The sequence below is a fragment of the Epinephelus moara genome, chromosome 16, assembly GCF_006386435.1.
Source record: "Epinephelus moara isolate mb chromosome 16, YSFRI_EMoa_1.0, whole genome shotgun sequence".
Classification (NCBI taxonomy): Eukaryota; Metazoa; Chordata; class Actinopteri; order Perciformes; family Serranidae; genus Epinephelus; species Epinephelus moara.
The window spans coordinates 29630349-29656678 of NC_065521.1; the positions used below are offsets into that span (position 1 = coordinate 29630349).

Consider the following 26330-nt stretch of genomic DNA (forward strand, 5'->3'; position numbering starts at 1 on the left):
ATTTCGGCCGCGCTTTGGGAAGCAGAGCTAAATGGTAAACAAACATGGCAGCACACCGGTAAGGTAAGACAACACTTTTACATGTCGTTTTCTATATGTTCTCTGACATTTATCCTAACGATATGAGGCGGTCTTTGTGGAAAAAAAGCTTGTTTAGTGGACTAACCTTGCACTTGAAGTATGCCCTTTCACTTACGTTTTAACAGGTCTGACGCTACTATGCGCCCCGGCTGTATCTAGGCTAACGGCTAACATGTTAACTATTATTTTTATGTTACTAGTCACTTGAAACAAATTTAGGACGACAGGAGACAGGCTGAAATAAACCGAAATTTCCCTTTCACCGCATCTCCTGTCTCAGATCCCTCTGGTATACCATACACACGCATATTGTTTCGTCTCATGAAGTTTTCCAGGTTCTAACACCTTTCTTCCATCTGACGGTCTCACTGCATGAGATATCGGAGGAGCCGGTCTGCGCGGTCACCCCTGTCCTCCACCACGCCGACACGGTTCTAGGCCTCTGTCATTCTGTCTCCCAGGCCCCGAACCGTCTGCTCTAAAGAGGATATTGTAGATTGTGTCCTCTCAAAGCCATCTTTCACCTCATTCCTGAAGTGTCGAATTTCTGCCCATACTGTATCTGCAAACTCTTGATCTGGCTGCACTGTTGGGCTAGCAAGTTTTTTCTTTTACAGAGACATTCCCAGCTTAAATGATGAAGAAAAGGCGTAAAATAGTGCATAACAAAATCACCAGAATGCATGAAATGAAGTGTTTGATGCTCAGAATTTCCTGCTGGATGACCCCCACGACTGCCCACTTAGTGACAGTAGTAGGAGTAGGGGAAAAATTGATACAGCATAGTATCACAATATTTTGCGTGACAATATTGTTCCATTACACGGATGCCAAGTATCAGTCATTTAGTACATACATCATTCATTTTTGCAAATACACATTTTAATACATCTTTTGGTACTAGAGTAGTGAAATCAATTGCTTTTTCAGTCCACTAGGTGGTGCTGATGTTTTTCTTCCTGGTGAGGTCAGCAGAGGGCTCAGTCAGCGGCATTTGGCAGGAAGTTCATCAAAACAAAGATGGATGCAGCGGAGAAAGAAATCAGAAATGTGCCGTTAGTGTTTGAATTAAACATCTGGACTTATTTTGGATTTTTTAACACGGAAGGAAAGAAGGACTTGGATATGACACATGCAATTTGCAAGCAGTGTCGTATGAGAATACTCCGCGAATACTACTAACATGAGGGCTCACCTTACCCTCAACCACCCAGAGATAGTGTTAAGGCCCATTTATGCTCAACGTTAAATACGGATCCGGATACAGACGGAGCCTTCTGTCCGTGCTCCGCGTTCATTTCGTCCGTATTTCTGCACGTTTCCATAAAGCTTACGGATACGGGCCAAACGGAGCAGTACCACCGGGAACCATGGGGGCAGTGTTGTTGTCACTACCCGATATGTAGCTCTAGTGAGACACGAAGAAATAACAATTCAGTTTCTCTCATCGGCAGTACTAGAGAAAAGAATTTTCCGTCCTCCAGTCACGATGTATTTAATGGCCTCACCGACCACCGCCTCCTACAACGCTGCCTAATGGCCTCACCGACCACCGCCTCCTACAACGCTGCCTCTGTTTTTGTCTTTTATGCAAGAGGTAAATTATCAATATCTCCTCCACAGTCGCCATGTTTGTTTTTGAGTTTGTTGTTGTCATAAACTTTTGTCTCTGGGCTGCCCCCTGGTGGATATATTGGTTAACATCCATGCCAACGTAAAGGATGCATGGAAGTATGTGGGCAGTGACGGTAACATCGTTTGAAACGGACGTATACATTTTTGTACGTAAAGGGAGCATAAACGGGCCTTTAGCCGCTGACGGCAATAATGCAATAATATCGTATCGTGACCTAAGTATCGTGATAATATAGTGTCATGAGTCCTCGACGATTTCCACTCCTAGACAATAGGTAAGATTGACTGAGCATGTCTAAGAGGATCTACTATCAAATTTCAAAATATTTCTCACTTCAACGTCACATAATGACAGAAACTGTTTGAGAGCCCTCTATTCTGAAGACTAAACGCCTGCATGAGCTCTGAGGGGCTGAAAGCAGAACACTCTCGTCCAAACATAGGATTATTGTGTGTGTTTTTGGCGCTGACACCAAGCTGTGGCTCTGATGGTCCACAGTCACCAACAAGAGCCCTCTGTTTTACTACACTTCTTTTAATAGCCCCACTTTCCACTCTTATCTCACTGACAGCTTGTATGTGTGTATGTGAGCATGTACACATCCGGAGCCCAAGACAAAGATGACGCTTGTTGGGGATCGTCTGGCCTGTCAGCCAGAGACGAAAAAACACAGAGCAGAAGGAGATGCTTTGACGAGAGGTCACGTAAGATTCATTGAATCAGAGCAGCTCCAGCCCTGTGGCACTTAGCACATTAACTCCGCATCTCCGCTAGTTAACAGAAGTGACAGCTGATAATTTAATTATGCTCTCGGAAAGAGAAATGCTAAATGGCAGGGATGGGATATCTACATGTGACTTTAAATGCATTCCACAGAATTTGTGCATCACTTCCCACACTGCGTTCCCCCAGCAAAACATAAGGGAAAAGACGGCCATGGCAGTAATTCATGCATTGTGCTGCATTTGAAAGTGTGCTCCTCCATTTATCCTCGCCGAAAATGCCCCTGCTTTCTCTCCTGCTGTGTAACAGTAGTTGCAGTGTGTGTGTGTAAGAGAGGCTTGGCAGAAGCACAGAGCCCGGCTGGAGTAGCCACATCTTAATGGAGTCTGGGAAACACAAGGCTTTGGTATGCTAACACCAGTGTCACTTGGCTGTCAGACACACACACAGAGGGGGTTGCTCTTAAGATCTCAAGAGTCGTGTATAGAACACGCGCCGGCACACACATACACATCCGTTATTAATTCATCCACACGCAACCCCTTGAGTGTTTTGCCACTCAAAGACTTTGATGTCATCCGTGGCGCCTTTGCCTTTGTATGCTGCTTGTGTGTCTGTGTCAGTGCACTTCTCCCCACAGAGTGTCTTAAACTGGAATCTGCATCAGGAAATAGCTGAATAACTAGATTTGTGGCTTTCAGTGGCACAGAATCATGTCACACTCTTCATCCACACTTCCTCTGTGTTCCTATCTTTATGCGCGTGTGTGTGTGTGGGTGCCTTTTTTTACACACAGGCTCAGCACTGAGAAACAACCAGAGAGACATGCCCTTTAGCTCTCCACATTTTTTAGCTTTGTGTATACCTTCTATATGATATATCTGCTGACATCATGCATTAAAGGGCCCGTGCTCTCATATCTGGTTAAATCAGATGTTTGAGTAATGGAGAACAACAGTGCCTTATGGGATGCTGCATGTGTGCATGTGCAAAAACAAGAAGCAGAGAAGGAGAAAAGTGTGTGGACGTCACATGAATCTCTAACATTACATAACTATTCGTCATGGTCTCAGGTATGAGCATTACCCAGCGTTACAGCACCCTCCTCTGTGATTCTGTTTGCTCTCGCCATACCTCCCCCTTCTGCTCCCCGGGTCGCCAATGAGACAGTCCTTTGTGTGATGCTGCGTCCCAAGGGACAGCAGAGCATCCAGCTGCTGCCGGGCCCTGGGGTTTAAACTTGCACTGCTGCTGTTTGCCCTGCTGCTTACTGTTTGTTACATGTGTGTCAGAGCAGGCGTGTGTTTTCTCCAGCCTCTGTTGTGACAGCCGAGGGACGAGGAGCTTGTAAACACATCTGCTTCCCATTCTCACATTCTCCATCCTCCTTGACACTGCGATGCTCTCCCTCTCAGTGTCCATCCCTTGCTCTCCTGCCAGCCCCTGCCCTTGTCACATCCCTGTCTATCAGCTTGAGTATTCCTCTTCGGCTCGCCTCCTCCCTGCTCAGGCTGTCGCAGCCATCTCATTGTCTCGGCTCATTTCTACTCTCTGACGCCATCTCACTGTACTGTCTCTTTTTAAAAAAAAAACACCCTCATTACATCCTTCCTTCTTTATGCTTCCTGTCTCATGATCATCTCGCTAACATCCCTCTGCCAGTTCTGCTCTCTCAATATCTGTATTTGCCCATGACCTCCACCCTCTCCATTCGCTCTGCATCAGCCCTCCAGCATTCATATTCTAATGTCTGGCCTTTGGTTTTCATTATACTATGATTGCTTCATCCTGTTCTGGTTACTAAGACATGTTGTCTTTAAAAACTATGTGCTGATGCTGCGCAGAAGTCCTGCTGACGGCGCTTCAGTGGTGCAAGGTCAACTAATTTTTACAGCTCATTTCACTCTGCGTTCATCCATTATCATTGGGTCTCACTGTAACCCCCTGACTCTACAAACACACTGATATCCTCCACGCTTTCACCTACTGACCTCCTCCTTATCATCTGACTGCTTCATGTGACTGCAGTCTTGTGGGCTGGTGTGGTTGGAGCTCTAGTTTGATGAGCTCATGCTGTTCCAATTACGCTTTTACCAAATGAGCACAGTTTTCTTTATGTATCAGTTTGGTAAAGTCAGGGGTTTTGAACAAATTTCTCTAGAAGAACTGCTTACTCTGTGGAGTCACACCTCAGCAGCCAATATGCTGCGCAGCATTTATTAATGATACATTTCTGGTCCCCATTACATGCTGACAGCCAGTTAATCAGTGAGAGATGTTGCTGTCTTAAACGATACGCTGATATTCTGTGAAACCTGCAGACAGTGCAACCTGACTACAAGCGTAGTCATAATTCAAAATCTGTTTGCTCTCCTGAATCTGTGGTAACAGATATCGAGGGATATAAAGGCGATGCAGCTTTTTTTTTCCTATCAGAAGTTTATCTTTTTTTGTTTGCACACAAATTACTTACTGTCAAGGGTGGCCAGCGACGAGCTTTCTGTTCAATCTGTTGAGTTATTCTTGGTAGTTCTTCCACAGCCTGTTGATGAAGGACAGAAACAGTGTGGATAATCATTTTAAAATCTGTTCTAAGATTATTTGAGTGAAAAGCAGGGAGATCTTATTGAAATCAAGACGCATAGTCGACCCTCCGACCCCATCTTGGCAAGTGAATTTTAATCTCCGCCTTTAGCATGTTGAAATAATGCCTATGAAACAACAATTATCACAATGTTACACTAAATTCTGTGAGCCATCAGATTCTCTAACCTCATTCTGTATTTCAGCCTGCCACTGCAGACATCTTTAATATACTTAATCACAAAGTATTTGGATAGCTGCTTACCAAACATGGTGCCTCCACTGTATTTAAATAGTTTTCTTAGATCTGGTGTGTTGAAATCTGTTAATGCCAAAAGAATAACTACACAAAGAAGGCTCAACCAGATATTGACAGGTGAGGTGTTAGTGAGGTGTCAACAGACAAACCGACACATTGCAATCTTAAGTTCTTAAGAGGCACTATCTTTATGAGATAAAGTATGATAAGAATTTTTGAAGTGGCGATATCCTGTAGATTACAATTCTAACTGAGTCAGAAGGGTGACAGACTTTGGTGTTACACTACTTTCCCTTCTCAGGCCTTCACTGATCTTTTTTATGCTTTTATAGAGCTTCATTACTTTGTGTGTTTTTGAGATATTGTTGGATATTCATATTCATTTAGCATTACATTTATTGGCAATTTCACATAATGTTTAAGCTTAAAGCACTTGTTCGTTTTAGCCTCGTAATTAACAATGATTTTTTTTTATTCTAATTTTATTTCTTGAGTGTATTTGTTGTCACACAATCAGTGGCACCCCCAGATTTTTTTCATAGGAGTGGCCAGATGGGGCCACTGTAAAGTTTGAAGCGGCAGACCAAAACCAAAGGCTAAACTGAATTTGCGTTATTTGATTATGCTGTATAGGCTAGTTAAAAACTATGTCAAAAAGAAAGTGAAGTAGTTGCATATTTATATACTCTGGTTTCTTATTTTACAGTTAATGTTATTAAGAATCATGTGTCAGATTCATTGTTCTTCCAATAGACTGGTTGTCCTTTTCCTTAAAAAGAGAAATATACAGCTTTATTTTGAAGGAGAACATGGATTGAAGGGAACAAATCATTGGTTAAAGAACATCAACCAGCAGAACCACATTGACCACAGCCGGGATACTGACGGTACCACATCTGCTGGCATTTTCCCTTATGAAATGCAGCACTTGGTAGGGTGATCAGCATCAAGAAGAAGATGAATTTGTTGCATTCTGGTCCAAGATCCCACATGCATAACAAAAGCATGTGGAATTCATATGTGGATTATGAAATATTTCTACATCCTCTGCTCCTCTGATGCCAACCTCCTGACTCCACCACTCAGGACCAAGCACCAAACCTGGGGCGACAGAGCCTTCTCCATACCTGTCCAAACACGTTAAGGGGAGACTTGTGGGCACGTAGGACCCATTTTCATTCAGATATCTTGAGGTGAGAGTTCAAGGGACCCCTTTGAAAGTAACCATGCCAACTGTTCCCTCTCCAAAATTTAGCCGAAATTTGGCGCGTTATTTAGCCCCTTTCCCAACAAGCAGTGTTGACATGGTTGGTGCCGATGGATTCCTTAGGTTGTCTAGTTTCAAAAGAAACCACTACACACCATGCTTGTTTAAAAAAATAGTGTGCTACAGTCTCATAAACACAGTAATGTCAGCCTGTTGGGGGGTGAGGTTGGTGGCAGTATTTGTAATTGTAGCAGGTGGCCCGTGCCCTTCGCCCCGGCCCCTCCCTTCCCCCAGGGGGTGCCACTGTATACAATAAATGAATGTGGGGAAACAGGAACATAAAGAAATGTGCTTTCTAACCAACTGCTCACCATCCAAAAATAATAACTCCACAATAAGCCACATAATAAGTCCACAGGTAAGCTGCAATCAGTTCCCCTCACAGGGATTAATTAAATTGTGTTGAACTGAATTGAATGAGTTGTTGTTTTCACAGTAGGCACAATGACACACATGGATTTTTAAATAAAAAAAAAGGAGGCCTACACTGCCTTCTGTGTTGTAGTACTCGGTTGTGGTCTCTGGAGTGATCTCAAGACTGCTTTTTAGAGGTCTCGGTTTTATCTTGGACTTGGCTGGATTTTTACCAGGTCTTGTTTTGGTCCAGACAAAGAGGACTTTGGATTTTATATAAAGACCGATTAAGACCAGAACTGCAGGGTTACCACCAAATAAAAAAAAAGTTTGTGTTGAATAAAAATGGTTAGATTGATTTCATTTTCTTTGTTTTTGTTTGTATTTGTTTGCTCAGAGAAAACCAAGAAAAATTCCCATGCATAAAATTCACCTCTGCGATACTGTTTGATTATTTTATCAAGACATTTCTCATGGTTCACTTACACACACACATTCATACAGTATGGCAATAAAAGAGGTGAATGAAGAGGAACCTCCATTTGTTTATCAATCAGATCAATTTGAGGAGTACCTACGGTCTGCGTGTTACAAAAGTGTACACAGTGTGGGACTCGCACTGGTCTGGTCTTGACTTGGTCTCAACCCCTTTAAGTCGTGGTCTTGTCTCAGTAACACTTTGGGTGGTCTTGACTTCAACACTGCTACCTTGCCAGAATTGTGTCGAAAAAACACTGCCACCCTGGAGTGTTTGGGATTTTATTTCTCTTGATCTACCGTGCCATATAATGTGTCGTCACTGTCCCCTAATGGTGACTTTTGGAACTTCCATGCAACTTGGAGCACTGCGGCAGGGAACAAACACAACTGTCAAAGCAGAAATACATATATATATATTTTTTTTTTTTTACACGTGTGTAAAACAGAAGTTTACAAAACTGTAAATAGCACCAAATTGACGTACAGTATCTTTTTCTTCTCAAAAAGACCAGACAAAGTGTCCACACTGAGGATGTCAAGTGTGCTTGTCAGTAGAAACCCGTAGCAGCGCATTAGTCCCATATCATCCACTTTGTTTAATCATTTCTCTGTTACAAACAGTTTAACATCATAACAATGCAGTCACTTCATATAAGTTAAAAAAGATAAAATGTGGAAACAAAACAATCATGATCAGAGAAAGAAACAAAATGCCCTATAGAATAAAATCTCAAGGGAAAATATTGCCCAGCTATACAACCATAGGTGTGTCTTTGTATTCTGTGTCTTCCTCTCCTCACTTCACTAAACTAAATACCCAGGACATCCGGAGCCACTGGGACGGGGAAGCTTATGGGAAATGACTTTCACCACTCCAGTTAATTTGCATCTGTGCAAATGGGATTTGAAAGAGAGAGGAGAGAAGCAGAGGAAGTCACTTGAGCCTAATGAGAAGCACACATAAGTCTCTTTTTTTGAAATAAATTCTGTAGCTCAGGTGCTACTGGTCTCCTTTTTGGTTGGCTGCTTCCTTGTTGCAGTCTTTGACCCCCCCTTTCAGCTCAGCTAGCTGTTCTGAATGGGCAGCCAGGGTGCCATTCACCTCGGCCAGATAGGAGTCTGAGTGTCTCTCAAGCTCTGCCCTGATCCTCTCCAGCTGCTCTGCCAGCTCCCCCAGGCTGCTGCACTGGCCCTCTACATGGCTCACCCTGCTATCAACGTCCTTCACCTCCTTCTGCACTTCTATCGCTGTGCTCCGGCAGCCCTGCAGCTCCCCGGCCAGCCGTCTCTTCAAGGCCACTAACTCTCCCTTCAGCTGGGCCAGCCGCCTTTCCCCGGCCCCCAGGAGGGAGGTTTGGTGGCCCACTAGTTTGGTGATTCCTTGCACCTGGTTGACTAGTTGGTGCTCTCTCTGCTCCCAGGAGGCGTTAGCATGGCCCACTTCACTTGCAATGAATCTAATAGAGTCCTTTAGGCCCTTCAGAGTGCGGTTCACTGAGTTGATGTTGACCTTCAGCAGGGTGATCTCTCCTTGGACCGTGCCCTCAATGTCCTCCTGGGCGATATGGTAGAGCAGGTTCTGCAGGGTGTTGTTTAGGCGGTCCAGCTGGTTAGAATGGGAGTTCAGGCGGTCAGTCATCTTTTTCTCTATCTCCTCACACTCCTCCTCCACTGTAGTGCCACCGACACCCCCTGCTGGCGGGGTGGAAGGCGAGCAAGAAGAGGTGCAGAGGAGCTCCAGATCTATTAACTGTTTCTGAATGCCATCCAGCTCTCCCTCCACTCTCCGCCTCACAGACTCGATCTCCGTCTCCAGTGCAGGGACCACCTGACCCTCCAGGAGTGCCGGAGCGGTGGCATTACTCAGCTCCTCAACAGCCACAAACACTCTCTCCTCCAGGGTCTTCAGCTTGTCCTCCAGCATGGTCTTGAAGCCATCAAGACCACCCGGGAGCCCTGCGACTCCATCAGGTCCGCCCTCTGTGGCGTTGAGGCGGCCCTCTATGTCCACCAGGCGGGTCTCGATCAGTGTCTCCACGTGTATGCTCTGGTCAGTGAGGGCAGTCTGGAGCTGTCTCTGAGATTCTGTCAGACCTTTAACTGATTCCTCCAACAGCAGCACACGGTGGGACAAACTGTTCACCTGCAATAACCAAAAACAATTTGACTGATAATCAAACTTCATTTGTTCAGCCAGGATTTTTTTTTGCAGAGAATTAGAAGATTGATACTGCTCTTAAATTTTGGTGGTTCGACATTGTTCTTGAAGTATTTTCCCTTCACGGAAAACCCACATGTAAATTTATTTAAAGGGATATTATATATTTATATATTGATCGCATGACAGCAATGTTACCTGTCCACAGCAGCTCTCAGTAAGAGTTAGACCCTGGATCTGAGCCTGCAAAGAGCCCAACTCCTCCCTGAGCCCAGTCTCTCTTCCATCCAAAGACTGCTGCATCTGCTCCTGCCCGTCCATGTGCTCCTTGTGGCACTGGTTCTGCACCGCCCCAATCTTCTCATCACAGTGGCTTTCCAGTCCGGTGATACGGCGCTCAAACCCGTCCAGGATCTCAGCTCTCACGTCAGCCAGCTTGGCGTCCAGGATCTCGTCCAGATGACCAGTTGAGCCGGGGCCAGGGATGGGCCTGCCTTTTGCTCCTTCCAACAGCTTCTTCAGCTGGCCATCATGACCTAGGACCATCCCCTGAGGTGAGAAGAAGAAAAAGGTAGCAGTAAATAAAGGAAGGATAAGATAAATGAGGCCTGATCAATCTGTATAGATACTGTGTCACCTGGTCATGTACAAACACAGTAGCCCAGTACCTGAATCTCCTCTAAGATGTGAGTTTTGGCCCGTAGCTCATCCTTCACTTCTGTCACCCTCCCTGCTAAGTCTCCAAATCCAATGAAGCCTTCTCTGCCATCCAGTCCATCAGGAGTCCCGTCTGGGATCACCCCAAATCCCACTGCAGAGTCAGGCACACGGGGAGCGTTGGGTAGCAGGGACACCAGGATTTTGTTGGTGTCCTCCCGAAGAGATGTGCGCAGTCGCTCCTCAAGGCCAGCCACCATCCCGTTGAGAGTGTCCAGACCCTGGGTGAGGCGACGCATGTCCTCCTCCATACGGTCCAAGCGTTCACCAGTCACTCCAGAAATCCCAAATTTGTTTCCTGTATTTCCAAGGATCAAACAGACAGGAGAAAGAAGGGTTTACAAGAAAGTACGCACCCAGGGCTTTACAATAAATTGGTTGGTTTATGCTCTCACCATAGTTTGGTCTTCCGCTCCCAGTAGGAAACTGTCCTGTGGGTATTGGTCTGCTGTCAGGCACACCGGGGACAGGTTTGCCAGGCTCCAACTGGCCTCCTCCAGGCCTTTGGTCCACAGGGGGTCTGGGGCCATGGGGGAAGCCCCTCATCCCCGGGCGATGGGGCGAGCCCCCACCCTTGAAAGGTGTCATGACGTCAGGCAGCGACGTGGGTCCATCGTAGCAGTTTTCTCCAGAATAGCCGGGACAACATCTCCACTCCAGCTCGGTCACCGTCTTAAAACCCACCTTGTACTTTGGCTTGTAGATTGTCCTGTACCTGAAGGAGACATGATATAAAGCCTGTGTGTTTACTATCAGAGGTTAAGAGTTTGTTCCATCAGAAGTGCTGCGTTTGTTTTTTACTAATTAAACACACAGAGGCCGGTCAGAGGGTGGGAGGTGTGGAGCAGAGATAAAGGGATGAAGTTGTTCTCTATGGGATTAAACATGGATTAGAGGGAGATTAGGAGATTAAGACAAAGTGTAACGTAAATGATGTGGCGTCAGAGGATTGAACCGGGGTCAGTGCCCAACTTCAGTGTTATCTTGTCTGAAATGAATCAAACACTCTCACTCTCCTTCTCTCTCTCACACACCCACCCCCACCCACCCACCCACCCACCCACCCACACACACACACGCACAGATGCAAACAGTCATTCATCGATCTTTTTTGAAAAGAAAATCCACTCCTTTAATTTCCCCTGTGTGTGGGGGGGCTTTGGAGAAGCATATTAAAAAGACTCACAGAATCACATCTAGAAGCTTCACGAGCATGTCTGCATGGGCGTATACACACACATGCACATACACACTCTTGTAGCTGCAGTAGATAAAATTAAAGTTAAGTTAAAGCTCAGTTTGAAACACAATACATAAATGATACTATGCTGAATTTTTTGGGTGTTACTTTAATAATTTCATAAAGGTAAGGGGGGCAGATAAGAAACAAGACCAAACAAGATCTATGATTTTATTATCACAGTTGCATTAACACCTTTTTGCCCCCAGTAGCAATTCTCTGTCGAAGAACTCTTGACTACAAACACAGATGTGTGTGCAGCTAAGGACCTACACTATATCATGTGAACACTAGAGGGCAGCATTGATATGGAGCACACTCCACAGTGCTCCTGATGCTGCCGCTCCTCCTGTAGTCATAATTACCCTCATTAACCCTCACAGCCAAACTCATTAGGACTCAAACTTAAGTGTCAGAGGTTTAAAGTGAAACTTTAGCTGTTACATTCATTGCATTTATTGTTTTGTTTGAAACACTTACATGACAACAGGACACTTCTGACCCCAGATGCACTTGGTGGTGTAGTCAGCCTTCACATAGGTGGCCACTCCGTCCTGCATGGTGCATGTGATGTTCTTCTGGACCACATAAGCACAGTAGTTTCTGTGGGGACAGTGGAGTGACATTAGAGTCAAACAGCACTCGTTAAAGCTACTTTATTGCTTATCGTTTACACTTTTGACTTCTCCAAAACGACATGGTCTCACTTTAAGCAAACAAATAGCAAAACAAATTCACGCTCAGTAAGATTTCCCTTTAAAACACAGCTGGTACTCCACCTCCAGCTGGATGATGAGATTATCTCTCCCTGACAACTATGCCATTCAAACATGAAGCCTCCCTCGGGTTCAGTCTGAGTGAAAGCTTTTCTGTACTGTTTACTTGTTTGATGATTCTGTCTGGTCTCGTCTGTCCTCTATTCCACTGCATGGTGCTTTTTGTGTATTTTTATTCCGCTCAATAATTTCCTGTAGTTCAACTCTGCCTTTATTGCTGTTTTTTCCGTCTTTCTTTCTTCTCTACAAACAGCAGGACACAACTATTTTGGATGACGTAATCTCGAACTTATAATATCAACTGTCCATGATAACGGATGCTTCAGATACAGTTTATTCGTTTCAGATTGCATTTTTGGTTTGCAACCTCCAAACAGAGCTTCCAAGCTTTGAAGTTTTTTTTCACAGAGTTTTATGTTGCATATGGATAACTCATGTTCAGTGATGTTTCTCTGTTTAATCTTAAAATCCATGAAATTGATAGATCCCTCAGGGATTAGTCAGAATGATGAAAGATTATGTTTGCTGAGCTTTATCTTGATGGACTTTGTTTCTTAGTAAAGGAACAGTGTGTGTGATTTAGGGGGATTTAGTGGCATCTAGTGGTGAGGACTGCAAATTGCAACCAACTGAAACTTCTTATTAGAATTCCTTCAGTGTTCAGAAAGTTTTTCACTGCGAGCCAGATCATCCACAGAGGTCTCCTCCTCTCCAAAAGAAACAGACTCGGGAATTTAAACCAGTAAAAACACTGAATAAAGCAGTTTCATGTTACAAAGCAGTGTTTCTCCCACGTTGTTGAGCATTACGGAGATGGGCCGCTAGTCTAGCACCTGCTGATGTGTGCTCAGCTTCATTCTGCTCCAGATGTTAAGGAGGTTTTTACCGTGAGCTAAATTATCTGCAGAGGTGTCCTCCTTTCCAAAACAAACACGCCTGGGAATTTTTTCATGGTAAGAACACTAAATAAAGCTGTTTCACGTTACACTTCAGTGTTTCTCCCACGCTGTTTGGCATGATGGAGACAGGCTGCTAGCCCAGCACCTGCTATTATGTGCTCACCTATTTCCTCTGATAACTTAAGATCCAGACGCTCAGGAGGTTTTACCAGCAGCCGAATTATCCACAGAGGTCTCTTCCTCTCCAAAAGAAACAGACCCGGTGATTTAAACCGGTAAAAATACTGAATAAATCAATTTCATGTTCGAAATCTGTGTTTTTCCGACACTCTCCGTGTAGAGGGGCTTCTAGCTATGGTGGCTGATGCGAAAATTTGAAATTGCAAATGGCCTTATCTTGAGCTGGTGTTTGGTTTGTTCATTTAGGGCTACAGTAGAAACACGGTGGTGCAACATGGTGATCTCTGTAGATGAGGACTCGTTCCCGGGTAGATATAGATGGCTCATTCTAAGGTGACGTAAACACAACGTTTCTTATTTTCAGGTGAATACACTGAGAAGAAAATATTATATTCCATTTATGCCCATATATGACTCTAAATCCTACACACTGGACCTTTAAAAATGGTAATTCAAGAACTTCCCTACCAACTCAAAACGTGTTTTCATTGACGTGTTCACTGGTTTAAGCTGAAATCATTTATAAAGACAAGGAACAAGAAATATCACCGAGACTGTTTTCAATCTTGGGAGTTCTCAGATTCATCCAAAGTCCAACACATAATAACTTCACTATAACTACTTTGAACAGTTGTTGCATCATGTTGGAGCTGGACCTTCTCTCTCATACTCCCTCCTCGTTGCCAGTGCAGCTATAGCAACTGCTAAATGTTCCCCTGGCCGCTGTGCAACACAGGAAACGATGATCTGCGCTCTTTAGACTCACATGTGAAGCATTTCTTACATTCAGGGGGGAGCGTTTAGCAACACATGCAGTACTTAACATTGCTCCACAGCTGTTTCGGGACAAATAGAAGTGTTCAGAGGAGCAGGGAGGGACACGGGGGCCGAGGAGGGTCTTACATGCCAAGTTAACAGGTTCAGAGGGCTAACAGGCAGCCTGTCAGAATCTGTGAGAAACCGCTGCACTGCTGCTGCTTTCTACAAACCGCTGACTGTGTTGACAGCGTTTGTGTGTGTCTCTGTGTGTGTGTGTCACCACTCACCCTGTGTTGACATATGTTAATAGCAGTGGAAGGAACAGGGCAGGAGTCGGAATGACAGAGCTCCTTTCATACCAGCCTGACAACCTGCTGCCAGGTCATGGGTTGTTGAGGAAGTGGCGGTTATGACCTGAACTGATGTGGTATGATGGGAGTCTTAAAGCACTTTAAACTCACACAGGCAATTTACTGGCTGCTGCAGATCATATTTAGTGTTAAAAAAGGAGGAAATCATGGTGGAAGCATTGTTTTTATGTACACTACGATGCTTAGGGATGAAGAGTTAAAGCTTAATCTGACACCTCTCATGAAAACACCTCATAAACTGTTTCCCCACTCAGTTTGCTGATGCTGCTAACAGTTTGCTTTTATGCATTTTTTCCAACACTACCCCACCTGCAGGCTCTTTTCTTTACAATCCCTGAGGTGGGTTAACACTGATCACTCCCTATGCTCTCATCTGCTGCTCACAGAGAACACAGTGCTTTGGGCGCCAAAACAAATTACATTTTTCTTCATTTTTTAACATGTGAAAAAACATATTCGCACAAGATCGCGTTCACGTGGTAAAAGAGATTCCTGGAGTGAAGAAAAACTGGCGATGCTGTCATCCTGAGAATATCAGCACTTTAGTGAGTGGTTTAAGTATTATATTGTAAAATCTCAATAGTGTTTAATGGCTATGGTTTCCTCCTCATGAATGACAGATTTATTGACTGCAACAAAAAAGCTTTACGACTTTGTTTTTTGTGTATGTGAAAGTAAGGAAAAAGCTTCTTCAGGCACACAGGGATTTATGGCAGCTGATGGAGAGCAATGCATCTGTGTATACAGTACAGTAAGTGTGTGACCCCTTCTCACATTACACGCAGGCCTGATCAGTGGAGTGAAAAGTGACCATGTTCACTGTTTTTTTTTGTCAGGTGCACATCTGGGGCAGTGACCTTCAGACTCACTCACAGTGCCTGAAAAGTGCAGGAATCCAGATGTACATGTGATGAAAAAAAAACCTTTCTCCTGATCTCTGTTTCTGCCTCACTCTCCCCAGTCTGCTCTTTGCCTGTTTTCACAGATCTGTCAATGTCATTTGGGTCTGTGAGTGATATTTTATCCTCAGTGTCTTACAGACAGAGGGGTTCTGGCGTTTGTGAGAATCAAAGTAAAGTGCTGAGATAAATCCCGTCCCTCTGCGACGCAGTGTCGGTCAGGGCAACCGCAGGTCACCTCCTCTGCTGTGTAAAAACAGATCTTTATAGGACGAATGTTGAGTTTCAACTTGAGAGATAGTGATAGTGTGTGTGAGCTGCACAGGCACTGACACACTCTCACACACATGCACATATTATACACATGCAATGGAGCCCTCGGCCCTTTTATCTCGCATCCACAGAGACCACACAGCTCTGCAGGATGAGGATTACACAAGCTTTATCGCCAGAAATACGAACCCATGGTGTGCAAGTGGTTATGTGTGAGAAGAAAAGTGCTGTCTTTAGTGTTTGTAATTGTCTCAGCCACATCCAGCTGCTGCAGAGTAGGTGAGAACTTTGTTTTGCCTGCTTCTCCAGCTTGGAACTTGAGGGGAAAAAAAGCATGAGGAGTCCTGACCCAGCATGATCTGACATCAGAGGAGCACGGAGAGGAAGGCTTAAAAGAGAGAGTGGAGTGCTGGCCTTCTCTGAGCTATTTTCACACCTCATCCCTCAGCCAATGTGGCACAAGGAGACTGGTTTTAGAGAGTATAAATACTTTCTGATGTTTGTTTTAGCACTTGTTGGTGACAGATGGGAACGATTGGCCACACAAGATAACCCCGTAAGTGCCAGACAGTAAAAGTCACATAGGTCAAATCGACCTTATTTACGACTCACATTTAAAAGCAACTAGCACTGGGCAACATACTGAACTGCAATAGCTAGTTCAGGGTGTCAACACAACAGCATTGCCCTCAGCGTCCGATACCAACACACCAGGCACGCTTTTAGCACCAGTATGAGATGCTATGGGCTTTCAGCTATCTCTTAAGTAAACCCATCCGCAGCAATGATGGAAACCGGCAAAGTCTGTGTATGGTTGAAGAAAGGGGTGGTGGATAAGTCAAACAAACAAAGGACTTTCACCTAGGAGGCCACTGTTTGGGTCCTGTGTGAAACCAAAAGTCAACTTTGAGTTTCGTTTAAACTACGCAACATAGTTAACATCCCATGACTCATTAACTTACCTAAGTGAAGCTCCATAAAAAACATACCTATTAAAACCCAGACTCACCTAGTAGTTGTGTTACCTTGACGTAAAGTAGTTGCCGAAACCTACATTCCCTGTGAACACAGAGGATTATTTTGAAAAGCATTGACATTGGGGTACCTAAAGCATCATAGTGTGGAGAAGCAGTAAAAAATTAATAGGAAATTGCATGATGATATTGTGAGGCTTGATCTGATAACAGGTCAGAGAGAAATTCGATTTTAAACAAGGTGTAAAGATGTCAACAGACGGCAGGTGAACTATTTCTTAGCTTTATGGTAGCAATAGCAAAGGTCTTTAAACTTAATTTTGCCCCTGGGACAGACAAAAGCATCTGGTCTGAGGACCTGAGTAACCTAGACAAAGAACAGTAAAGAAGGTCAGAGGTATAGAAAGCCCCCAACATGCATTATAAATCCTTACAAGACTAATGCCACATTTCTGCTGCATGGTATGGCACAGCCCTACTCATCTCAACCTCCCTGCCCTTCCACGTGCTAAAATGAGGAAAGCCTTAAGGTAGAGAGAGCACACCTCCCTGCCCTTCCATGTGCCTACATGGAAAGCCTAAGGCAGGGAGAGCAGTAGCAAAGACCCCCCAGGAACAGAACAAACAGAACACACAAACAGAAATGACACTGATAAGTCAGACACAGCATCAAAAGGAGGAGCTGGGGTGGAGGCGGGTTGCAAAGCGGCTTGCAGAGGAAGCAGCAACAGTAGGCAGGCCAGAGCAGTTTAAATAGGGCGCCCTGAATGAGATTCACCAACCCATTGGTGAATCTCATTCAGGGCGCCCTATTTAAACTATCAGCTGACTCCAATAGATGTAGCTGGGATGTGAGCTGAGCTTGACATCGTGTCCTGCCTGAACTAACACTATGCTCAGTTAGTAGAGTAGAGTATTGGGTGAATGAAAACGTTGACCTATGTTGGCATGAGATGAAAAGTCATGGGGTCCCCAAAATTACTACAATGTATCCCGAGGGCGACGTGAATGTGTGGACCAAATTTCATGACACTCCGTCCAACAGTTTGAGAGGCGCTGGACTGACTGACTTAAGAAACAACAGACATTGCCATCCATAGAGCCACGCTGCCAGCATAGCTAAATGTCTAACCACAGCTGATTAGTGTGCTGCCTTTGACTGAACCTACCAACCTCATCTAATGTACATAATGTGGTTACATTCCACTTGTCTGGTATGCAGTTTAAAACCAAACTAGGCCTTAAAGAATGCCCATACTTATTGACCTGGGTTTAAGTCAAAGGGGACTTTTTGCTTGTTTGACGGTTTTACAGTACAGATGCACACAAGGGCCTCCTTCAGCCGAAAAATTCAAATAGGCTTCCTGCATATCACTCCAGAACTACTGTAAACTGTATCTTAGATATTTCTGGTACTTCACATTTTTGTATGTATGTAAAAACAAAGCTTTTCTCACGTGTGCTCAAAGAAACTTACACGTTGAATCCCACTGTCAACAGCGAGAAAACACCCAAAAATCTCCAGTTGATCCACACCCTCACTGAACCACCCAACCTCAACTGACTCAACACTGACTTTCTGGTCAGCCAACAATGCCCCAAGATATATCACATTATCTGTGTATTAAATTATTTTGTGCACCTCCCATCTTCACCTGACCTCAGTCTGTTTCTCCACAATCAATATCAAAACATTCTTCACCTCCTTTCGCCAAGTAGGGAAAGCCACATTTACCATTTCTCCTGCCTCCCTTTGCCCCCTCTCCTCACACGCTTCCCTGTTTTAACGCCAAAATGTTGTCTTTTTTCTGTCATTGGAGCGTGTCATTTTTTGACTGCTAGTCTGGTCTCACTGTAAATATTTCCAGTATAGCATTACAGTTCCTAAATCGCTTCACAGCCTCCCAGGGGGAAAGCAGAATTCCCATCTCAGATTCTCATGTGGAGCGTTTTTGGGAAATATTATTGCTTCTAGACCTCCACCCTCCGCTGGGCCCAAAACAACTCACCTTTCAATCCCCTCTTTTTTTCTCATAACCTCCATCTCCTTTTTTCTCCTGCAAAATCTGCAAACTGCAGGTAATCTCTGTTTACTTATCTAAGCATACCAGTCCTCTACTTGCCCCTGTTTTTTTTCTTTTACATTGTTCAGCTCTTCACGAAGCCCCTCTGTGTTGCCTCATCATAAACCCTGACATCACCGGCCCTCTAACTCGCCACTTTTTGTCCTTTGTTGCTTTGACGCTGTGGCACTAAAAGGGGTCACCTTCCTGATTACGAGCTGCTCTCTCACCTGCAGGGTTCCTGACCGTTTGAACCCCGGCCACTGCTGTTTCCTTTGACAGATTTATGACTGGAGCAGGCCAGATAGAAAACCACGCAATCTTTAATAGGACCTTTAACAACTGTGTCTATGGGCTAACAGCTCTCCTCAAGGGCCCATCTCTTTCCATATATGCTTTTAATGAAACCTATTTCTAGCCAACTGGCAGGCCTTTAAGGCCCCATGGTGCAGGGTTGATTGACGTTGCTCTTGTGGCTACTGATTAGGGTTAAAGGAAAGACGTGATATTCCGAGCTCCATCACCAAGGGGATCACTCTGACATTCAAAGACAGAGTCAGCTCCAATGCCAGCTATGGCTATTATAGTTTAAAGGCAGAGCATTACTTTTACATGTGCTTAAATGTTGGCTATCAGCCATCAACTCCAAACTATGGCAATAAAACCATGCACATATGTTCCCTTTTCATTATAGATCACGTTTAGTCGCTAAAATTAGATAACGACAGGAGTCCTTGACACTCGTATATTCTTTATGTTGTTGTGCTGTATTTTTCTCTCGGAGTACAGTAAGAGGCTCAAACTTCAGTAGTGAAAAAACACACCAATAACTTATCCACAGGCATTTCCAAAGCACATAATCTTCTTTGAGTAAGAATAGCTTGCTGTGTTCTTGAAATAAAAGGGTTTCAAAGAGAATTGTTAGATTTGTTCGGCTCATTGTACTGTATATGCTTGGGAATGAAATCAAAGTGTTGTACAGAGTGTGGCTGTTGAATGAGCCGAAGCAACACATTTTCTGGTAACGACAGGCCCTATATAATATTTACGATCAGTTGAAGTAGACAGGAAGAAGTAAGAAAATCTCATGTAAATCTCATGACATTAGTAACTTTAAAGAGTGCCAAGAGCACCACGGGTTAAAGGTCAGGGCTTGACAAAAGAGGTCAAGGGGCCGTGGCTCAAATTCAAGCTGTCTGAGCTCCTTAACCTATTTCTGATGGTGAGCCCAGCCACCCCGATGGAGAAAATTTATTTCGGCCTCTTGCATCTGGAATCTCATTCTTTTGGTCACTACCCAAAGCTCATGAACACGGATGAGGGCTGGAATGTAGATTGACTGGTATATCGTAAGCCTTGCCTTCCTGTTCAGCTTCACTGCACTACCTGCGTTACGCTGCACAAATCCAACTGTCGATCTCATGCTCCAATATTCTTCTCTGGTTGCCCCAAGAGAGATGGTTGAAGTATCTGAAGGGATCTTCATACATGAAACAAAAATCCAAAGGAATAGTTTGGCATGTTAGGAAATATTTGCTTTCTTGCAAAAGGTTTTTTTAAGCCTTTATCAGATAGTGATATTTGAGAGATATTGGAAATGAGGAGAACAATAGGGGAATGATACACAGCAAATGTTCCGGCCAGCCAGAAATCAAACTGGTGACTCACTACTCGGGGCATTTAGCGCCCATGTGGTGTGCACACTCTGCTTTTGGTTCGCTGCTTTTTGCAAAGATCTTGATGAGAAGATTGATACCACTCTCATGTCTGCTCATGTCTGTTTGTTAGCTAAATATGAGGCTACAGCTAGCAGGTAATTAGCTCAAGTATAAAGACCAAAGTCCTTTGTGTATGCGTTTTTTTAAATCTGTCATTCAATAAAAATTGTAACACATTTATTGTTCTTTTTGTTGCAAAAATTTAGTTAAAATGGAAAGACACATTTGCTCCCTTTCTTCTCTCCACTGGAGCTACCTTCCTGTCGCTAAGTTTTGCATTTGGCACTGCATCAACCCGAGTTATGCGGCTATAAAAATGGCACTCTGCTATAGGCGTCATCATTGCTGTTGTGTATTTTTGGATAGGCTAACGTTACCTTCTCTTTGTTATGGAAGATTTCAAGACACTCATTGCCTCCATATATTTCTACTTCTTTTTCTCGCTCGCCTTCGGTCCACTTCTGCCCTTCTCTTGTTACAGATATACGCGTCCCAAAAGTGACGCTACTGTTTCTTCCCTGCTTCTTGGTCAAACAACTCTTTAAAGGCTTTTGACAGATGAAAAAAAAATGCCTGTTCCGACAGAGCCAGTGAGTAAACATGACACAACATGAGGTCATATTTATTTATAAACCTGTGACAGTTTACAGCCCAGCTAGCCTGGCTCTGTCCAGTGGTAATAAAATCTGCCTAGCAACACTTCTAAGGGCTTGTGTCCACATAACAGTTTTTTCTCAGCGCCAGCAATTGTTCCCAGTGAGGAGAGAGCGTGTTCGGCAGCCTAGTGAACAATCACATGCTGATCCGAAGGCTTCTAGTTACAAATTTTTGAACTTTTCAGAAAGGCAGCTGTGACGTTACAGCTGTTTCTTTAACTACTGTAGGTTACCATCCACTGTCACAACAAAGACAGAAAAGCCCATTTTCAGGGAGCAGATCGGCCGGGGGACCGATTGCTTTGTAAGCTTGTTGCTGACTGTGCAGTCAACCCCAAGTAAATGTAGTGTTGCATTAGCTACCTAGCTAATGTTAGCGTAAGATATTGTTGTCATAGAAACGTAACATACAGGAAAAAAATTGCTGGGAGCATTTTTTTATGCAGTGCTTGGATAAAGCGCTCCCCAGAACCCTGCCACCACTTTTCTGCTGAAGAAAAAAACTATGTAGACACAACCCTAAAGTTTACACATTATATCTTGTTTCTTATGCTAAACTGAGAACTTATTAACACTTTACATATTTTTTTTTCCCATTATAAGCTATTCTACTTAGCAGCAAGCTTTAGCATCATATTAAATCTGGGCAAGAAAGTGAACAAAATGTCCAACTATTTGTTTAATTTTCTTTCTTTTTTTTTTAAGTTTTCAAGAACAATTCGCTTGGAGTCTTTACTGTGGACAACATCGATACCATCATACATTGATTTCATTCTGATTCTGAGATGAACGTTGAACAATAATACCGAAATGTCACAACCGTACTTGAAACTCTACTGTTGTATTGTAGGGCCGAATGATATGGGAAAATAATCGAACTAGACAAATATTGCGATTGTGATTCAGTGTGTGATTTAAAAAAAAAAGCTCCTAAGCTTCTGTATTATTCATTATATACAAGCAATAAATTATTATATAGTGTATAGACTAACGCTACATTGGATAGTCAACTTATAAACTGCTCTTTTGTGTAGCCAGGCATGTGTTTTATGATGGAATGAGATCAACTGATGCATGAACTGATACGATTAACATCTTTATTTGGCTGTTGAATTGCAAAAACCTTTCATCACAGTAGAATATTACAAGCCTTGTAAACATGTCATATAACCATCATAACTTTAATAAAATTCAGAGCAACAGGCCGGGTGTGAACATTAGCATATGAAAAATAAATCTTACTGATCTCCAGTGAGTTACAGCAACAAATCACACAAACTAAAGTGCTCACTGACTTGGCTTAACTAATCGTCTTGTTAACATATTGTTAACTGCTCCTGCTTCAGCTTCCAGAGGGCACACGGACTCTCTGCTCCCATCGCCAACACCTGTCTGCTCTCAGCACATCCATCATAAGTCTCTGGCTCGACCACACACTGACTACAGCAAACATGTAGGCTGAACGTGTGGATTGGACTTAAAGTCGGACCATTGTCATTTTCACAGAAGAAAACTGTGAGCATTATAGCTTGTGTGTGGCATTATAAAAGTTGTTTTCTTCATCCACTCTCATCCGGCCCTATTGTACAGTGTGTTAGCTTACGAAATGGTATTACAATCCCCAACATGTTTCCAGAGAGGTCAGAGAAAGCAGTGAGTCAGATAAATATGTGTGTTAAGGAGCTTGGGAGTTTACTGCCCAGCCTCTTTGACCCTTGGCAGGACACTGGCTCCATTCTTGTCCTCCGCTGGACACTCAACACAAACTTACAACTGCAACCCTTGACCTCTAACCTCTACCAACTCACCGACCTTTGCCCTCATGATCTCTGTCGCATAGATCATCGAAAAGCCCTGGGATATGTCTCTAATCTGATCAGTGAAGGCATGTGCCATCTGCTGGGATCCTAATTGATTTATACAACTCCCATTTCCTAGTGATGGGTATATGGCTTGTGGATTATGTTTCACCTGTCGTTGGTCGTTTTGTGGCTTAGAGTGCAACATGGTGAGAGATGCTTGCGGGGTGCTAGACAGAATACACAGAATAAATTAGAGACATTTTTTCCTATGTGCTGCATCACTTGAAAAGCATACCAGTTAATAGCCACAGTTTAGTCAGCATTGTTAAATGTTAAAATGCCACTTTTTTTAATGAATATTTGCCACTTTGACAAAGACTTGGACCAAAACACACTCGAGAGAATCTTAGCCAACCACGCACAGCTTTAGCCACGGCCCATATAGGCCTCTCTGTAATAAAGCTGTGACAGGTACAGTATTGTTACTGTCTAAGATGTCACACTCAGTGACCGCTGGGCCATATATTTTCTGACTGCAGCACTGAGTGAAAGGAATGACTGTGAAATCAAATGACTTGCTTTGCTGCCAAAACACAGATAATAATTCAACATGAAGAGAGAGAAAAAAAAGCCTGTGACGCACCAACAGCTGAGAATTTTTAAAAATCTTTCTAAGGAACAGGCGTGTTTCGTCCACGTGAGTCTGCGGTCAGTAAAAAACAAGACTTCGTATTTACAAGCACATGAGCGAAATCCTTCTCATTAAATACACATAAACAAACATACAGCCATGCACATAAGGACACACACACACAAACACACACACACACATACACACACGTCATTGCACGTGTGTTATTTTTAAGTCTCTATTTCCACTGACCAGTCAGGCCGACAACAACTGAGCTCATATATCTGTGGTGGTGGTCTGACACTGACACGTCCCCGGGGCCCACTGTGTCCAAGGTGGGTCAGCAACTCTTGTACAAACACTGTCGTTGGACACAGACACACGTGGGAGACTATTACCAGCTACCAGCAAAAGCAATTACTGACCATCTCCCACTGCTGATGGCTAGTTGTGAATGGAACAATCTGTAACCTTTGAGTAATCCTTGGGTGTCAGGCTTGGGAATGTATTTGGTGTGGGTAAATATAAGCAAACCTCTTTGGCGCCACTGTCAAAAAGTAAATGGATGCCGATGTCATTTGCCACCAGCATGCAGTAGACATGAACAGCAAAGTTTAACGAATCAGATATGAGGATTGAAAGGTGCATTGCAGTAAAGTCAGTGAGAGCGCATATATGATGACAAACTAACGATACGGTGAGAGAAGGATGCAGGTTAAATTGCTAGGTGAGAAAGTTCAAGGTGGAGACCGAGTGTGGGTGTTGCGTTCAGAGTGAGGGATGCTGAAGAGCCTGCTCTCTGGAGGTGAGGCACGCTGAGCGGGGCTGGGCGGCGATCGGCGCTGTGCTGTGCTGTGGCAGTTTGAGTGAAGCAGCAGGTAGCTGGGGAGCTGTCCAAAGACATAACAGCTCTCAGGGGAAGCCAAGCAAAAGAGACGGGGAAAGGGAGGACAAACCGAAAGAGCCCTGCAGACCAAACATCAGCCATGTCCGTCCAAGCAAAATATGTCCACAGGGCTCTTTTTCATCTCACTTTCAAATAGCTTTTAAACAGTTTGCTTATTCCCCTTCTGCTCATGTGCTTTGCCTGTCCTGACAATAAAAGTCCGGCGTATTTACGATCATCACAGATCACTGATAGAAAACAGAGGATCCTTCACCTTTACTTGTTGATATTGGAGGAGTCAGGCAGAAAAGAAAACGCTTTCAACAGCAGAGTCACTGCAAACTCAGCTGAAACCGCTGTGTTATTGCTGAAGTATTGATTAGAGATTAGTTGTACCACTCCCTTCTGTCAGCGGGTGTCCAGCTGTACTGTAAGTCTCGCCTCTAATTGAGCCCCCCTCCCTATCAGACACACACACACACACACATATATACACACACACACAGAGCGGCTGTGAGGGATCAATACTCTTGTCATCAACTCAGCACCCCCCTCGCCGCACCATAAAGACCATAATGACGGCTTTGTTTTCGTAAGGCAGCATGTCATTGTTGCTGTATAATGTTTATCCCCGGCCACAGATGGTTTTAGGTGTGAACCACAGAAAAGGGCTGATGGTGAGTAAGGGAGAAACAGAGAGTCAATTCAGGGATCTGTTACCAAGCCGATGCCCTAACTGAAACCATATTTCTGCAGCTCTGCTGGTGACATGTGTTTCTCGGGGGAAATACAGTATGAGGTGGGTCCTGCTTGCGAGCACTCTAGCTACTTGGAATGCTTTTTGAATTCAATACCCTGCAGCGTGGGAAGGGAAATAAAACGTGCATTAGCGCCTGCGGCATGTCCAAAACGGAGCACTTACTTGTGACGGGTCATGGGCTTGTTTGGTGAGTGGTGAGGGTTGAGTCCAGCCTTGTACAGGTTGTATCTATTTCCATAGAAAGGGTTGACATGGCCTCCATAGAAAGTTCCTTTACTGTCCACCACAGATAGCAAGACTCCTAAGAGAAAGAGCTGTGCAAGCAGATGACACAACTTGGTCCTCATTGTTTTCTTTTCTTCCTCTAAATCTTCAAAAGCTCAATTAATTCCAGAGACTTGAAAAATGCAACTGGCTAGTGAGGAGAACACTGTTAAAAAGTGCCAGTTGTAGCTTCCTCAGAGTGTTGTGTTGAAGTTCCCCGGCTCACGTGCAGTCTTGTCTTCTTCAGAGGGCCCTGAAGGAGACATGGAGCCCAAACAGCTGTAGCATCAGCAGCATCTCCCCCTGCACGCCTTCAGCTCGCGCACTAACCACAGTCTGAGCACATCGGACAGAGCAGAGGGAAAACTAGTGAGGCTGAAGAGGGAGGGGAGAGGAAGAGGGGCAAGGAAAACAACACAAAGGTGTGCTGGAGGAGGGGTGAAGAGAAAGAGGAGAGCAGGAGGAGGGAAGAGTGTGTGAGTGTGTCTCTAGGAAAGTTTCAGCCCGTACGTACGAGCGTGTGTGAGACCTGCTGACTCGGCTTGAGCCTCCAAGTCCTGTGCACTCTGCATGAGTGAGGGTGTGTGTGCAAGAAGCGGCGTGCTGCTCTGCTGCCTCTGAAGGGGCAGGCAGACAGACAGCCTGTATTTGCATATCCCACCCCAACTCCAGCCTGGCTGCTCTGCACAAAGGGGGGACTGAGTGCTAATATGATTTGGTGACTCTTTTCCCCTCTTTCTTCCTCTCACTCACATAAATACAAACACACAAATAGACACACTCTCAGCTTTGGCTGTGTTTGCCATCCCGTCTCCCGGTCTTTCCAATCTCCAACAATCTACATTTTTGTCTCTTTAATCCCCTAATGATTTTATTTCTTTACCCTCTCCTTTTCTGTCTCCATCTGCTCTGGGAGCAGCT

The 26330-nt window shown here is 44.2% G+C and overlaps 1 protein-coding gene across 1 annotated transcript; it reads right to left on the bottom strand.

Moving 5' to 3' along the window:
- Positions 1-7778: 7778 nt before the first annotated feature.
- Positions 7779-25998, bottom strand: LOC126403328 (EMILIN-3). Its single transcript, XM_050065920.1, has 6 exons — positions 25308-25998; positions 11979-12101; positions 10654-10973; positions 10210-10556; positions 9740-10090; positions 7779-9526 (listed from the first exon to the last, which is right to left on the bottom strand). The coding sequence occupies exons 1-6, from the start codon at positions 25490-25492 to the stop codon at positions 8384-8386; spliced, it is 2469 nt and encodes an 822-aa protein (XP_049921877.1). The 5' UTR covers positions 25493-25998; the 3' UTR covers positions 7779-8383.
- Between the last annotated feature and the right edge of the window lie 332 nt (positions 25999-26330).

Coding starts and splice junctions, on each gene's coding strand:
- LOC126403328 (XM_050065920.1), bottom strand. CDS start 25,492: ATGAGGACCAAGTTGTGTCATCTGCTTGCACAGCTCTTTCTCTTAGGA. Junction 10,557..10,653: donor GAGCGGAAGACCAAACTATG/GTGAGAGCATAA, acceptor TTGGAAATACAG/GAAACAAATTTGGGATTTCT. Junction 9,527..9,739: donor CTGAGAGCTGCTGTGGACAG/GTAACATTGCTG, acceptor TGGTTATTGCAG/GTGAACAGTTTGTCCCACCG.